Raw genomic sequence first — 18,218 nt, 5'->3', positions numbered from 1 at the left:
ACTGCTACACTGATAGGTCCGAAAGTCAAGTGAGATAGTGTCGTTTTCTGGTGGTTTTGTATACGGACATCGCAAATATGTTTTCGGTGCCGAAAAAACAGAAACTTAACAAAGGCGGTGACCGTATTTTCCAAGAACTCTGGCCAAGGGAATTCGGACAGTTAAAAAGATGTGTTGCCTGTGTTCGAAAACGTCGTATCCCCCATATTTAATGAAGCGCAATTTGGAGATTGGTTATTCAAATGTTTGTTCCATTTCAAATGAAGAAAGAAGAAAGTTTGTTACACAAAATATCGAACATTACACAAACTAGTTCTTTTGTATCATCTTTCCTGCCCAGGAAGAATATCAGTGCGGCTTTTTCTATCTGTCTCACTGCATAGTACAGCATGCATGGGAAACAGACTTCTGACGGTGAGTTGTTGAAAGAAAGTTTCTTATTGACGTCCGACACATCATTTGAAAACTTCCCTAACAAACAACTAATAATTAACAGCTGAACTGCTGTCAAGGATAGAATAATAAAAATGGGTGAAGAAGTTTCGGAGCAGTCGAAAGCTACTTTGGATAACTCCCACATACATGCAGTATGTTTTGATGAAAGCATGAATGTGACCTTACAAACAAGGATAGCTGTTTCTTTTTTAGATGAGGGAGAAATTAATTTAATTGTTGAGCGTACAAACTACAACATGAGAAGATAATGAAGCTAATGGAGGAAGTATTTACAAGATATATTGCACCCGTTATGCAAATATTTATAATTAATAAATAAATGACTCAATAAATGAATAAATAAATAACGTATTATGAAACATAATCGGAAAACTGAAAGTAAGTTGCGAGGGGGGGGGGGGGTTGTAGACATCCCGTAATGGAAATGGAAAACAACAAGTGGCACAGTCAACAGATGAGAATAATAAACCAGAGTTAAAATGGCACACTAGTTGGAAAAGGTTCGCCATCCCTGGCCTAGACTGTAGTACCTTATTCCCAGACTTCTTTATATACAGATTTTCATTAAATTCTGTTACCCCATTTTCTTGTTGTTCGGCATTGATATGGACTTAGCAGCAAAAACTGAAAATCATGAATATCTCTGTTATCGTATCTGGTAAGGTAAGAGTGTATAAGACATAAATGATAAGAAATTTAATTCTACATAACTTTCGTTATGTAACTTTTCTTATGTAGTATTTATCGATAGGATTACTGATAAAATAAATATTTGAAAATTAAATTTTAGGCCTTCCCTTAAACTACCATTTCACTCAGCTTGAATCAAATTGTTTACAGTCTAGATTGTAGTGACCATTTCTCAACTTTTCATACTGATGATTTTCATGAAGTTCTCTTCAGTCATTTTACTTGTGATGCCCGTACATACGTACATACAGAGATGACAGAAAAAATAAAAGGTGCATTTCTTTGTTACTGTGGACATGACCGATACAGAAATACATATCCCACGTCGTTCCATCTTAAGCGATAGGTCGGCAAACGAGGCTTCTCCACCAGTTGCGGTCCCTGAACTTCTCTCCTTCTTCAATGCTTTCCAAAGTATGTCCTCTCTGTTGAATGTCAATCTTCACCATGTCCTTGTACCTGAGTCTTTCTTTTTAATTCTTTTTAAATTCTGAGCAATGAACAGGCAGGACTCTTATTTTATATATGTAGATTTATATGACTTGATTCCTCTTTGTCATGTATTTATTTGGACGATCATATTTCAGGTGATAGGCTGGGTGCTGTTCAATCAAATAGTCGTGGGATTCCCGTCGGCATATTTCAGTTTTATGGTGATGGAGTGGCGAGGCTTTCCTCCTCTAAGAGAACTTCCTACTTTCCACTGGGTATTGGCTGAGATGGCAATTCATATTCTAATGGAAGAAATTGGCTTCTACTACTCACACAGGTAAAATTTATTATAAAAAGAACTCTCGAAGGTAGTTTCACTTGAAGTGCTAAAGGACTGAAAATATGAATAACCTCAAGAATTGAACCCAATAATCATCATCATCATCATCATCATCATCATAAGATGGCACTCCCAAAGGAAATGCTGGACCAAGGAATGCAAAATCACTCTGCAATTCCAATCAGCACCAAATGAAACATCTAAGCGAAGATTACTGAGCGAATGGGGTGAAGAAGCTTCTAGAAAACATAGGGATGGGATCTTACCGGGAAAGTAATGCATCAAGGGATAACAGGAGATTGTGTAAGGAAGGTATGAAGGATAGAATGCAACAGCAAGCAAACACTAATAGAATTCTGCAAAATATGTGAAAATATGACAATAAGGATGCAAATGTTAACAAAAAGGGAAATGGGAGCAATAATTTGGTGGTTGATAAGAGTTTACAAAAATAAAGCTTTAAGAGAAAAAAAGTATGAAAATAAATGTATTTTATATAACACATATGGAAGTGGCACATCTGATCAATGACTGTAAAGAAATGATAAATATCAGGGAGAAATGTGTAGAGGGCAAAGAGTTGGGTAAAATTTTTAAATGAACAAGAACATTTACACACTTGCTAAGCTATTAAACAGAGAATGGAGAAAACCTAAAAAAAACAGAAAAATTATTTATAATTATTAGAGGAATTTGAAAAGAAATGTAAAGAAGGTGAAATTAGAGAAAATTACATAAAGTTAAGGGAGAGGTATCCTGGACTGGATAACTTAGTTAATATCCAGGAAATACCACATAAGAATAAGATTGTCCAGCTTTCAAAGGTATACCTAAATAACTATTAAAGAATATATACTGTTGCAGTAAATTATAGTTTAATTATACATTATGACAATTTGTTAGTTGGGATAAGTATGTTTCATTTCCTAAAACTAACAAAATTACTGGTGTGTGATTGTGATGATTGCATTTAACGGGTGCTCTCTCCCATGGTTGGTGGTCATCCGTGACTAGTGGGGGAAGGGTGATTCTGTTCATTGTCTTATTGGGTATGCAACATATACAGGGTGTATCTCTGATGATGTTACAAACTTCGAAGGATGATGGAGGATGGCAAGTGGATCAATTTGAGATAAGGGACCATATTCTGGAAACGATTGAGTCGAAAGTTAAGCAAAATTCTACTCATTTATGTCTGTTTACCTGCATAAGTTTTATAAGGAGCTCCATTTACAACAAATGTTCAAAATGGCATTCCCCTGCGACAGTGCAGGCATGGCATTGTCGCATAAAGTTCTGTCATGCCCGTTTGAATATCCCTGGTGTCGTTACTTTGAACAGCATCGCAGGCAGCGAGAATTCTTGCCAAGAGATCCTCTTCAGTGTCAACAGGTGTCTCATACACAAGGCTTTTCACATGGCCTCACAAGAAGAAATCAAGTGGGGTGAGATCAGGCGAACGAAATTCCGACACCCCAGCGTCTGTTAAGAATGGACGGATGTTAAACAACTTGGATTATTAATAACTTATAACTTGAATGTTTCCAGACTAGGGTTCCTTATCTAAAATTGATCCATTTGCCATCCTCCATCATTCCTGAAAGTTTGTAACATCATTGCGGATACTAACATTATTGTAACATTTAAGGAATTGGAATATCTGTGGATATATATATGTTTTGTATTATAATCTAATCTAACTGCCTCCGTGGTTCAAATCCCGGGTTCTCCATGTGAGATTTATGCTGGACAAAAGAGAGGCGGGACAGGTTTTCTCCTGGTTTTCCCTGTCATCTTTTATTCCAGCAACGCTCTCCAGTATCATTCATTTCATCTGTCGGTCATTAATCATTGCTCCAGAGAAGTGCGACAGGCTCCGGCAGCTAGCACAATTCCCATCCTCGCTGCTAGATGGAGGCTTCATTCATTCCATTCCTGACCCGGTCAAATGACTGGAAACAGGCTGTGGATTTTCATTTTCAAATCTACCTCCATGTAGTGATTTAGATTACAATAAACAAATATGCTGCCCTCCGGTTGGTGGTCATCTGTAACTGGGAGAGAAATGCATTCATTCGTTCAATTCCAATTGGCTGCTTGTCTTACACAGCTTTACATTTACCATAAGTTTCACATGTATTTCAGCCTTCCTTCAGGTTGTCACAATTTTCATAATTAATGTATATAAATGCTTAAAACTGTTTGATAAAATGAAGAATAATTCTCATTGGTTTTTTTTTTCCTATGTTCTCTAGGCTTCTTCACAGTCGATACTTGTACCGTTACATCCACAAGAGACATCACGAGTGGACGGCACCCATTGCTGTGACTGCTATATACTGTCATCCTATTGAACATATCTTCTCCAACCTGTTACCACCATTTTTAGGAGTCTTTCTCATGGGCTCCCATGTGGCTACAGCGTGGCTCTGGTTCTCGCTAGCCATCCTCTCGACACTCAATGCGCATTCAGGCTACCATCTGCCATTCTTCCCATCACCGGAGGCACATGACTTCCACCATCTAAAGTGAGTATGTTGTAATACCTTCACTACCAGTTGCCTGAGCAGCTGGCCACTGCTGTGGCCACCTACTTCACTGTTGAGTTCTACATTAGTGTATATTAATTAATCTCTATTGAAAAAAATATTTACAGAAGACATACATTGTTTTCTTTGATGTTTTTATTTAGACCTGTATGTACGTCAAATATTGGAGCTGATGGACGATAGAAAGGAAACTCGGTTATTGTTGCTGTCCAGATTACTATTCACCCTCCCAGCACTTTAACTGTGCATGTGATCACACTCGCTTTCTCTATCTGAAGCTGTCAGGTCTGCACCTATCATTCTTCTCCTCATCCATTCCCTTTTTCAGATTCTCTCTGTGTAGGGTTGTGTACCAAAGCCCTCCATCTTACTCAATCTTTCCACAACTCTTCCTCTTTATTACTATCGACTTCTCTCTTTGCAATAAAGTCCACAACAGAACTTCTCCATCTCATTCTAGGCTGTCCCCTAAGCCTCTTTGCAGTCTCTCTATCCATGAATATTCTCTTTGGTATTCTCTCTCTTGGCATTCTCATCATGTGTCCAGACCATTTTAGCTTTGCTATATCAATCTCTTCTTGAAGTTTGCACACTTCCACGCTTCTCCTTATTTCCTCATTTTGTAATCTATCTTGTCTTGTCTTTCCCTTTATGCTCTTCAAGAACCTATCATAATTGTTCAAAATATCACATGTTTCTTCTTCTCGAATCATTCTTATTACTACAAAATTTACTCATTTGAAGCTTTGTCTACTACACAACCATCGTCAGTTGCAATTTCAATTGGTTTGAGAAGCGCCAAAATTGGCTTGTATACAATGAGTAAAAGAACACAAATGGAGGGTTGTGCAGTGTCTTGAAAAAGAGGATACTCAAGTCATCTGCTGAAAGAAAAAGAAACTTCTAGGTGGAACTCTCGTGGTCTCCAAAAATACAAGCGTATCGGAGTGCACTACCTGAATGAGTGCTAAATGATTTTACTCTTCTACAGGAGCGAAGGTGTTCAGTAGTTTAGCTTCTTCTTTTTTATTATTATTTTTATTATTTTTTTTTCTTTACGTCGCACCAACACAGATATGTCTTATGGCAACGATGGGATAGGAAAGGCCTAGGAATTGGAAGGAAGCGGTCATGGCCTTCATTAAGGTACAGCCCCAGCATTTGCCTGGTGTGAAAATGGGAAACCATGGGAAACCATCTTCAGGGCTGCCGACAGTGGGGCTCGAACCCACTATCTCCCGATTACTGGATACTGGCCGCCCTTAAGCGACTGCAACTATTGAGCTCGGTATTATTATTATTATTATTATTATTATTATTATTATTATTATTATTATTATTATTATTATTATTATTATTATTATTATTATTATTATTATTATTGTCGCCATCATCATCATCATCATCTTGATCTTAGAACTTGAGAATAGGTGCAAAAACCCTTGTCCCATTTCTCTACGGGGTCGGATATGAGATGAGATGAATCTGATGTGGTGGGTTTTTATGACCGGATGCCCTTCCTGACGTCAGTCTCATCAGAGGAGTTAATTAGATGAAATGAATGACGGGATATATGATAATAGAAAGGGAGAGGGTGAAACCCATTGCTGGCACAAGTATTATATGAAATTTAGCCTTTCCAAGAGTAAGGTATTGTCAGTAGGTAAGAAACTTACATGAACTGACTGTCCGTTTCAAGTATTTAGGATGTGTATTCTCCCAGGATGTTAGCATAGTAATGGAGATTGAATCAAGGTGCAGTAAAGCTAATGTAGTGAGTTTTCAATTGCATACTACAGTATTCTGTAAGAAAGAAGTCAGCTCCTGGACGAAACCTTAGAAGTAACAGACATGAAAATTGTGAGAATGATTGCTGGCACAAACAGGTGGGAACACAATGGCAGAAGGGTACTCTAAATGAGGATATAAAGGGTAAATTAGGAATGGACTCAATGGATGAAGATGTACGCATAAACTGGCTTTGGTGGTGAAGACTATATGAGACGAATGGAGGAGGATATGTTACCTAGGAGGATAGTGGACTCAGCCATGGAAGGTGAGACCAGGACGATTGTTAGACTCGGTTTCTAATGATTTAAAGATAAGAGGTAAAGAAATAAAAGAGGCCGCAGAACTAGTTAAAACAGAGAATTGTGGTGACGTTCAGTAAATTTACAGAGGCTTGTAGACTGAACACTGAAAGGTATAACAATCTATATAAAGATGTATGACATCATCATCATCATTATTATTATTATTATTATTATTATTATTATTATTATTATTATTATTATTATTATTATTATTTCTGACATAAAAAACCATTAGAAATCAAACAATTAACAGAAAGAAGATATAAAAGGGAGTTTTATAGCATATAGTTGAAAAGTAAAGGGCTTGGGAAATAACTCTTACTGTGCCATCAGTGATGACTTTTTTTTTTTAAGAATTTGCACCGACACATATGGGTCTACTTTAAAGGTATGGTCAAATGTTCCACCTTTACAGTACTAAAAGTTTTATTATTTAATTATTTAAATAACATTTTTAAAATATAACGGAACATGTTTCGTCTATCTTGTAGACATCATCAGCTACAAAGGACAAGGACAAAAAACAACACATTAAAAAATAATTTGGATTGCCGAATGCGTCAGTTAAAATAGTGAAGAATGTGCTTGATCTTAAAATTTTTTGGCTGATGTTTACAAGATAGACGAAACAGGTTCCGTTATATTTTTAAAATGTTATTTAAATAATAAAATAATAAAACTTTTAGTATTGTAAAGGTGGAACATTTGACAATACCTTTAAAGTATACGTACAACAATATGGGCTTTATAATGAAATTCATTTTATGCAACACATTGGTCTTACGGTGACAATGGGATAAGAAAGGGCTAGGAGTAGGAAGGAAGTGACCTTGGCCTTAATTAAGGTACAGCTCCAGAATTTTCCTGGTGTGAAAATGAAAAACCATGGAAAACTGTCTTCAGGGCTGCCGACAATGGGGTTCGAACCCACTATCTGCTGAATAGAAGCTGACAGCTACGTGACCCAAACCATGCAGCCATTTGATCAGCGGTCATTTCTTATTGGCTTGAATTATACGTCTCATTTTCTTTCCTTGGTTTGTTATAGTATTATTTCACATAAAATTTCATGAGAAAACAAGAAGCTGACGGCAGCTGTCTAACCAAAATTGTTGATTGTCACAGGTATGTATGTTGAATACTCAGTCCAAGTCCGACTCATTGGCTGAATGGTCAGCGTACTGGCCTTCAGTTCAGAGGGTCCCGGGTTCGATTCCCGGCCGGGTCGGTGATTTTAACCTTCATTGGTTAATTCCAATGGCCCGGGGTCTGGGTGTCTGTGCTGTCCCCAACATCCCTGCAACTCACAAACCACACATAACACTATCCTCCACCACAATAACACGCAGTTAGCTACACATGGCAGATGCCGCCCACCCTCATCGGAAGGTCTGCCTTACAAGGGCTGTACTCAGCTAGTAATAGCCACACGAAATTATATATTACTCAGTCCAAAAGCTCTACCATCACTGACATTCTTGTACCATTCATCACAGGGACTGGCTGCATAAGGAGTGGCATTACTAGTATTGCTCATATGTCAGTCACTTTCGTATTGCTAAAGCCAAGGATGAGATTGAGTCAGGTCAATGAAAGCAACAAATTTGTTTTAGTCCACACCAGAAGACATAGTGCACTATGAACACTAGGTCTCAACAGCAAGGGCAGGCTACAAGCATATGTTACCGTAACATAATTATGCATCTGTAACAATATCTATCTTATCAGTAAATTGATAATGTGGATTTACTCAATTCATTGTGTATGGGACCCACACTCTGATTACTTGATAATATGAGAACTTGGAAAATACCCAAAGGAAAGCAGCATGATTTGTTCTATATGATTTCTGACAAAAGTGCTATGAATGTTGCAAATTTTGGGTTGGGAGGATACGGGAGTAAAGAGATGAGCTGCTTGACTGTGCAGCACTAGATGGAAAGCCACATCAGTTGCTGCTAGACCCCTCCAAGGACACAGTAGGTTGACGACATAATAAGACTTTAAGAAACACTAATAACACAGCAATCAGCTTCAGAGAAACCCTTAATAAACAAATATTTTAAGAAACCCATTTTCACCAAATTAAATCAAACGACAGTACCGGTACTCACTTCGGAAAAGAACAGCTGAAGAGAACAGTTTTTTAATTAAGAAGTAACATCGACATGAAAAAGTTCTTTTCAAAAATGAGCAACTAAGGAAAACATACACATTAGATATTAACAAAAGTGCTGCATACTAACAAATTTTTAACATCTATTCAAGTGAATAGGAAAGTGTTTTAAATTAGGTTAGAACATAAGTCCCCTTCCCTTTTCACTGCTCCACTCAACCCTCCCCACATATTTTAATTATTTTTAATTTTTTAAATAAGTTTTGTTTTAAGCATAATAAAGGTACTATTTTAAGATAGTTGTTTGAGAAGAAGACAATTCTGTGTAATTTCACCTAAGCAGTGTTATGTAGCTGAAGATGTTCCTAAGGAATGAAAATGTTCTACAAATAATTAATTTGCTTAAAGCAAATATAGTAGTAACAAACAGGTGGAAGTTTACTCTTATTGATTTAGTGTGTGCAGCATGTTCCGAGCAGTTAATGGAGAGATGGCGTGGAATGACATTAATAGATGAATAAATTTCAATGGAGCTTTTAAAGGTAGGAAAGATTATAATATGAAAATAAAACTGGAATTCAAGGGGAAAAATTGGGGCAAATATTCATTTATAGGAAAAAGAATTCAAGATTGGAATAATTTACCAAGGGAGATGTTCGATAAATTTCCAACTGTTTTGATATCATTTAAGAAAAGGTTTGGTTAATAATTTGTGTGGAATCTGTCACCTGGGTGACAGTCCTAAATGCAGATCAGTTGTTATTGTCTGTTAACAGGTTCCATGGTTTAGCCTGCTGAAAACAAATCACTATACAGACCTCCTCCCTTAATTCTTGTTTGATAACTTTGCTGTTTTTGAAAATGTTGCTGTGTCAAGCTTCTGGTTTATCAAATTGTGAATCAGTGCCCAATCTATCGATGTAACTTCAGGTTATGGGATACATTATTTGGAGTGAGCTTTCAGTTTCTTTGGTTCTGAACAATATAACTGGGAAACGTAGTTTTAGACTTGCATTGTACATTGTAACATTAATATTGGATAGTAAAGGTGGATGAGAACATTGCAGAAAGTACCATACTAACAAAGATATTATTGTCTGATAAGAATGATTATGAGTAACAAACTTCATTCCAGTTCCGTATTGACTTTAAATATCTAAGATAACATTTGTATATGGTTGGACCCACACCTGTTACAACTTGATTTGTCCAAGATTGAAGCTATGAACATTCAAAACATAGATTTTCATTGCATTTATTGATTGTATTTTATTCAAGTTTTTTATTTATCATTGTTTTTGTATATGTCTTTCATCTTTGTGTTATTGTAGCTTTTTAGACAGACCATTTATCAAATGGCAAATTTGTATTGAACAGATGGACTTTATGCAATTAAATTCTTTTAGAATTCATCTTAGATCAGGGCTTCTCAAATGCTCAAAATCTCACACGTGCAAATCGAGGTGCAGAGACACCGTGCACTGTGCATCGTTCCGACTCGACTCAACTCGGCTTGACTCGGATGGTGTAGTGCGCTGAGAGCGACGAAGCGTTCAGTGATAGACGGCTTGTTTCTCAGTGAAATAGATAACCGCAAGACAACAACATAATAATGGAGCAACCTTTTTCGAAAAAAGCAAAGACTTCCGAAAGTCCATTTCAGTCGAACTGGGAACTTTCGTATTTCTTTGTCAGTCGTGACGATAAAGCCAAATGCCTAATCTGTGGGCCAATAATTATGTGATAAGTTAATGAAAAAGATCTGTTTTCCAATACAAAGGGTTTGCGCAAATTCTACAAGAATTTGTCGAAAGAAGATTTTCCTACGCTGCATCGAGAAGCAGCTAAGATTATTTCTATGTCTGGTTCCACATGTATATTTGAAAGGTATTTTTTCTGCTTTGACTTGTACGAAAACTAGATTGTGTGTGAGTAGACCTATTTCTGACTGTAATTTAAAGAAGGCTCTCAAATTGCTGTCAGCCGGTCCCTTGTTGTAGGCTTAACTGGTATCATTGCAAAGATAAAGGAAAAGAAGAGCTAAAGAAGATAAATTGTCTGCTCAAATCAAATTGAAAGAAGGTATCATTGCAAAGACAAAGGAAAAGAAGAGCTAGAGAAGATAAATTGTCTGCTCAAACCAAATTGAAAGAAGAGTGTTATAACACCGGTAACGTTGTCCTATACAACAGTGTCACCACTCACCGCACATAAACATTTCGCATTGAGGGGAGGATCAGCGGGGAAGGTGGAGAAGGCGAAGACAGGTCGAATGGGTGAGACAGGTGTAAGGGAAGTGGAGTGGGGGTTTGCACTCTGGTCAACCTAGTGAAGTCGTCTCCTGCACCTTGCGCCCGTGCACTGCACGGCGCATGCACCCTGAGAGGCCCTGTCTTAGATGATAAGAATGAAGTAGATTCATTATGTTACGAGGTTTGTAAATAATGTAGTGGCAATCTTGATAGAACTCAAATTTTAATGAACTAACAAGTACAATTGAATTACATTCCTTCAAAGTCTATTACCTTTCACCAAATGTTGGGAAGCCACTGGACCTTTGGCAAGGCGTTCTCTGTTGATGACAGCGATGGAGCACCCTACTGTGCGATGCGTCTATGGATAATTCCCAGACAGTCCATCGATGATCTGCGGAAACAAGACCACTCACGATGCAAGCAATCATCTGCATTTTCCATATTAATGTTATACACTGTTAAAAGAAGTAAAAAACACAATGGTTCCACCTGATTGATACTGTTTATTTACCTAAGGCAAATTAAAAACTGTAGTACATGTTTCGTCTACTTTGTAGACATCTTCAGCTACATATGTTTAGAGGTATTGTATAATTAACAAGGACACATTCTCACTATCTTAATGTTAAAACAGACATTAAAAACATTTTTAAAAATTTAACTTAATTATATAAAAAAGTACATGTCATGGAAAAAAAGGTGGGGGGGGGGGGTGTTGATGGATGGAAAGGGAATATGGTACATTAACTATTTCTCACATGACAGTGCGTCGGCCTCTCACCGCTGGATACCGTGGTTCAAATCCCCGTCACTTCATGTGAGATTTGTGCTGGGCAAAGCGGAGGCGGGACAAGTTTTTGCCCGGGTACTCCAGTTTTCCCTGTCATCTTTCATTCCAGCAACACTCTCCATTCTCATTTCATAGCATCTGTCAGTCGTTACTAAATCACTTTGGGAATGGCGACCCCATCATACTAATAGCCTATATATGATTAATTCATTACATCCCTGACCTGGTCAATTACTGGAAAACAGGATCGACTATTTCTCACTAAAATATTTTGTTAATAAAAATAACTTACTTTAATTAATATATTGTCCATATTTAATATCTTACAGCCATGCAATATCTGAATATACTTTTGAAAAACTATGATGCTAACATGTAAATAAAAAAACAACTATGTCTTAGTTATCCAAAAATGTACTTGTCACTTTACTGGAAAAGCTGTTGTATATGAAATGTAATTATTGTGTCGCCTTAAGAAAGTATGTACTGCACTGTCCCTAACACGAGGCAGGCGCTCATGGGACTTTTCGTCACCAATAAATAAATCAATAGCTTAAAGCTATAAAGTTTGCCATATCCATTTCCATTTATTGGAACAACCTCCTGTATTTACAGGCTGCCACTAAGTTCAAGGTAAAACATATAAAATTTTCTGTACAGATCTATTAATTGAAGAAAACTCTAAATTATAAAGGAACAGTATAATTAGTGCGGCATTTCAGAGCTGTAGCTGTAGAGGTGATGTCTCAGGATCTTGATGGAGCCTCGGAGGATGAGAGTCGGAATTTTGGGGATGAGCTTCATTGGGAGTTGGAAGTGCTTCCATGTGGCGACGAAGTGACGAGGTACGGTACCGTGAGCTCCAACCATTATCCCTATTATTTCGATTTCCTGAAGGTGGTATTTAGATTTGTAGTAAGGGACAGTGGTTTGTATTTGTTAATCTTTTCTAGATTAACCTCCTCTGGCTGACCGCTATGGTGCTCGAACCTGACGGTCGGATCTAAGATGAATCCTTGAGAGCTGTTGTCTTTAAAGGCTATGATGTCAGTTCTCTGCAAACTACCATTTATGGCCAGTTCGTGTACCTCCACTGTTCATATATTATGTAAAAACTTCTTGATAAAATCTTTGTAGCAAATTAGCTACAATTCAGTAAGTGTACAAAGGACATCAAATAATTGAAAACATGCTTTAGAGTGGTGAAATCAATACTCTTCACTTCAATGCCACACAGCAACAACACTCCCAAATGGTTGCCCATCAAACGCACACTACACATAAACAACAGCACCACCTGACCGCTCCCATATCCTATTTGCACATGGCCAATCTCCTGTGAGTGTCTGCACTATGTTGCCAACACTTTATTACAGCCCTTGTAGCTTGTAGACGTGTGGCATATACAGTATGTAATGTATAAAAAAATACTTTATATAATTCACATGTGTATATATGTATTTATGTATATGAAAACATTTTTCATAATGACATGTTTATTGTTTAGGTTTAATAATTGTTTTGGTGTCCTGGGAGTCTTGGACAGACTGCACGGAACTGACGCGCAGTTCCGCAACACACGTGCCTATGCTCGGCACATCATGATGTTGAGTCTGATACCTCCACGTGAAGCTATCCCTGAGCAAACCTGCAAGACCAAATAGATCACATTAGGTATGTATTATTATCTCTGATGGTCACTGGCAAGAACAATACAGTAATTGCATTAGTTTATTACAAATCTCCATACTATTCTTGGTAAAAGTTGTAACGTATTTAATAACTCTGTTTATTATTTTGTCTTAGAAGCCTCCATGGCTCAGGCAACAGCGCGCCGGCCTCTCATCGCTGGGTTCCGCGGTTCAAATCCCGGTCACTCCATGTGAGATTTGTGCTGGACAAAGCGGAGGCAGGACAGGTTTTTCTCTGGGTACTCCGGTTGTCCCTGTCATCTTTCATTCCGGCAACACTCTCCAATATCATTTCATTTCGTCTGTCAGTCATTAATCATTGCCCCAAAGGAGTGCAACAGGCTTCGGTAGCCGGCACAATTCCTATCCTTGCCGCTAGATGGGGGCTTCAAACATTTCATTCCTGATCCGGTCAGATGACTGGAAACAGGCTGTGGATTTTCATTTCCTTGTCTTAGAAGAAGAGGACCAGCTTCATTTTTTACAAGAAATGTAAATTTTTTGATCATGTTAGAAATGATAAGACAATACACTACACTACATTACCAGCCATCACAGAAACACACAATAGTTAGTACATCCCTTCACATAGGGTTGGCATCAGGAAAGGCATCCACCCGTAAAACAGGGCCAATTCACCATATGTGATAGAGTTCGCACCCGTGAAGAAGTACCCTTCAGTAGAACAGTAAAATCAGCAAGACTGAGGTGGGCTGGGCATGTCGTACCGACGAGTGATACAGAGATATCAAAATGGTATTAAACGGAAACACTGGGAAATGAGGTCTACCCAGAACCAGGTGGCTAGATGGAGGTGTAGGAGATCTACAAAATACATAACACAGGAATTGGAAATTACTAGCACAAGATCAGAATGGCTGGAAGAAGAAGGAGGAGAAGAGGAAGAAGAAGAAGATGATGATTAGAGTTTATTCCTATACATAATCAGTATTTATGACCCTCAACCCGGCACCAGAAAGCCTCCGTGGCTCAGGCGGCAGTGCATCGGCCTCTCACCGCTGGGTTCCGTGGTTCAAATCCCAGTCACTCCATGTGAGATTTGTGCTGGACAAAGCGGAGGCGGGACAGGTTTTTCTCTAGGTACTCCGGTTTTTTCTGTCACCTTTCATTCCAGCAACACTCTCCACAATCATTCCATTTCATCTGTCAGTCATTAATCATTGCCCCAGAGGAGTGCAACAGGCTTCAGCATCCGGCACAATTTCCTATCCTCACCTAAAGATGGAGGCTTCATTCATTCCATCCCTGACCCAGTCACTGACTGGATAACACGTTGTAGGTTTTCAACCCAGCACCGGGCGCATGGTTTGGGAATTCCTCCTTCCTTGATTTTGTTGTGTACCACTGTTCAATAGTTTTGCGGACGTATCTATCCTTCTAGGTAATCCAAGTTCATAATTTTCTGCACCAGTCTGCAACTGTTGCTTGTTGGTGAAGGTTTTTTGTTTTCATTTGTGGTGCATTGTTGTAATCTTTGCAGTTCAGTGAGATTTTCCCTCACCTTGTCGTGTCTTGTTATGATAGTATTTCTGGCATTGTTGAATAATGTAAATATATTGAATATATGTGAATATACTGAACTATGGATGCCAAGACTGCACCAACAGTCTTACGGTGGATAGATGAAGTAGAAAAGGAGATGAACAGGAAGGAAGAAGTAAGTGAAAATTCAGAAGATATAATTGACAGTTGAAGTGATAATGAACTAGATAATGTTAAACAAATTGAACAAAATAATGAAGTGAGTTTTCAGGAATTTAAACAGAACCTGTTGTTGAAAATTCTGACCAAGTGGTATGAAGCAGACCCACATACACAGGAAAAGATGGAGTTACCACGTGGGATGTACACAGCAGAAACACAACACATAAAACAAGATGTAGAACTTGTGAGACAGCTACCAGGTGCCAGAGGTGCTTGTGCACGAAATGTAAATTTGGGAATGGAAGCATGACATTTAGTTTTGAAGACATTATAAAACAAATTGTGCATTATACCAATCTCAAATTGGCAGAAATGCATAAAAGAATCACAAGTGAAAGAGATGTTTGTGGTACTGATTAAACAAGGTAGAATACTCTACATTTGTAACTAAAATATTGTCCGACTCGTTGGCTGAACGGTCAGCGTACTGGCCTTCGGTTCAGAGGGTCCCGGGTTCGATTCCCGGCTGGGTTGGGGATTTTAACCTTCATTGTTTAATTCCAGTGGCCCGGGGGCTGGGTGTTTGTGTTGTCCCCAACATCCCTGTAACTCACACACCACACATAACACTATCCTCCACCACAATTACACGCAGTTACCTCACATGGCAGATGCCGCCCACCCTCATCGGAGGGTCTGCCTTACAAGGGCTGCACTTGGCTAGAAATAGCCACACGAAATTACTTACTAAAATATTGTTAAGCTACAATATTTTTTATGAAAATAAATACAGAAAGCTTTAATTAACCAATTAAATCTAGAACTGTACTCTAAAGATGATTTTCTTCATTTATTTCATGGGTGAGGGGAAATCTCACCACGCGCCCACTTCTGTTCTTAGTAACCTTGCACCCTGTGCCGGGTTAAAATTGCAATGGTATTCATTGTCTACTGGTTCATATAAAGTGGGCTTCTTTCATTGGTCGGCTGGCAGGTGCCCGGGGCCTGCTTGTTTGCTCTTGATTCATCAGTGCCTCCTCCACGGTGTAGCAACAAGCACGGCAATTCTCTCACTTTCTCAGTTTTTCTCCATGCTTTTAGTTCAGGGTATAATTCTCATTATGTCTCCACATGTATACATACAGTAATGCTGGAAAGGGTATTTATGTATGATAGTTATGTGAAAACAGAGTCTTGGGGGGAAGATATTAGACAATTCATAATGCAATTTCTAGGAGTACACCCTCCACATACAGATACCGTGCAGAAACTCATAAAAAATTGAGAGGAATGGGTTCTTTAATTGATAAGATGTGAAGGGTAAAAAAAAAAGTGTACTTAACCCATTCAAGTCACAATAAATGGCCACATTGTTGACTGTGAAATCAGATTTAATGTGCACACCAGAAGCTTGAGCATACCTGTCACACAAAAACATGCATAAAATACTAACTAATGGAAATTCACACAAACTTTGCATTCATACCATTGAAAATTGACTTACCCATACTTCATTCCTTGAATGACTGCTGGCTATTGTACAAATGTTTCATTTGAAATAATTTTAGTATGTGCGGATCCATGTACTCTAAAACCTCGCAACTTCGTCCGGTGGACAGACTCTATACATTTTTTGTAAGTATTTCTGAAACATTGCTGTATTCAAAAAATGGATATATATCAGGATTGTTGTCTTTATTCTCCAATTTCCAATCACTAAGATTCTTTTGTGTCACTGGGCCATGCGCGTTGGGATGGACCTGGCACGGCACTTTCACTCTCATATTCTTCTACGTTCTGCGCACTTGAGCACCTTTCACTGTTGTTATCACTACCCTCAAACTCGGATTCATTTTCCAAAACTTCATTATTGCCAAAATCGCCACCTAAAACAGTGTCTACAAGTGCTTTCAAACTCTCGTCATCATTACCACGATAACGGTCCTACTGCATAATGAATACCGACGAAAATAAACTGTTGTTCAACAATCCCAGTGTCACACAGAAACACAGATAGCCATTGTATACCAACAGTACATGCCTCTATTTTCTTACAGTGTGTATTGTGAGCAGGGCCAAATTTAACTACTGCAATGCCTCTTGGCCCAAATAATTTTGTGCCACCTTCCTTAAACTTGATAAGATAAAATTTCAAAAACTATTATTTTTCTGTGATGAATAAATTACTATAGTAGAATATTTCCGAGGTAAAATACTGAACATTAATACAATTAATTAATTGATAAATAATAATAATAATAATAATAATAATAATAATAATAATAATAATAATAATAAACAGCACTTTTTCATCAATCGGTAATTGTCTAGATACATCCGCATAGAATTACAGAAATTGTCCTGATTCTGTTTCACTCCACTTTTAGCATAGCAGTCTCCTCTAGTAAACATTATTCATAAGCCAAAAATAACGGAAATCGTTTGGCTTAAAAATACCCTCTCTGGTACTAGATCGTCTTGATGATTTTCAGTTACAGTTCCAACAGCAGACCAATGAAAATGCAACTAAAAGTGAGCATGAACTCAAAGTTTTCTGTGCTGGTACTATAATTTTTTTATTTTCGTCAATGCACGAGAGGAAGTTATTTGAGTTAAAGTTTGAATCCTGTAGAAAAAGAACTCTAATTTTGGTGTTTGAGAGAACAATACACTTTCCTTTCTCTTCTGCTAATCTGCGATAATTTGCACCACTTTTGGTAATAAACATGGGTTAAAATAATGGAGAAAATCTTAGACAAAAGACTGAGGGATATAATAGAAACACAGTTAGAGGAAGAGAGTAAAAGCAGTGTACAAGTGGGGAGTGATTACTCTGAAACATTTTATACAAAAAAAAAGTCTCAAGCAAGAAAGTGCACTGTCGGCATTATTGTTTATTATATTGATGGATGAAATCATAAAACGTGTAAAACAGAGTATCAGTAGTGATGAAGTGAATGCTTTGGTATTTGCAGATGATGTGGTGATTTGGGGAAAGGGAGAAAAGGAAGTACAAAGGAGACTGGACATTTGGAATGAAAATCGGAAGGAGTTGGGAATGGTAATTAGTAAAAAGAAAACTGTAGTCATGCGCTGTGGAAAAGATAAAAAAAGAAGCCAAATGAACATAGACAGAGAACG

General features: G+C 37.9%; 1 protein-coding gene across 2 annotated transcripts in view; it reads left to right on the top strand.

The window, feature by feature from the left end:
• The window catches only part of LOC136884459 (fatty acid hydroxylase domain-containing protein 2), a 213,369-nt gene that overhangs the window by 182,854 nt on the left and 12,297 nt on the right, over window positions 1–18,218 (top strand). For both annotated transcript variants that reach the window (XM_067156640.2, XM_067156639.2), the window contains exons 5-7: window positions 1,734–1,915; window positions 4,174–4,446; window positions 13,229–13,395. In XM_067156640.2, the coding sequence (XP_067012741.1) occupies window positions 1,734–1,915; window positions 4,174–4,446; window positions 13,229–13,385 (612 nt within the window). In that variant the 3' untranslated portion in view covers window positions 13,386–13,395. The remainder of the gene's footprint in view (window positions 1–1,733; window positions 1,916–4,173; window positions 4,447–13,228; window positions 13,396–18,218) is intronic.

Source organism: Anabrus simplex, chromosome 12 (genome assembly GCF_040414725.1).
Source record: "Anabrus simplex isolate iqAnaSimp1 chromosome 12, ASM4041472v1, whole genome shotgun sequence".
Lineage (NCBI taxonomy): Eukaryota > Metazoa > Arthropoda > Insecta > Orthoptera > Tettigoniidae > Anabrus > Anabrus simplex.
This window is presented reverse-complemented; position numbering and strand designations above follow the sequence as displayed.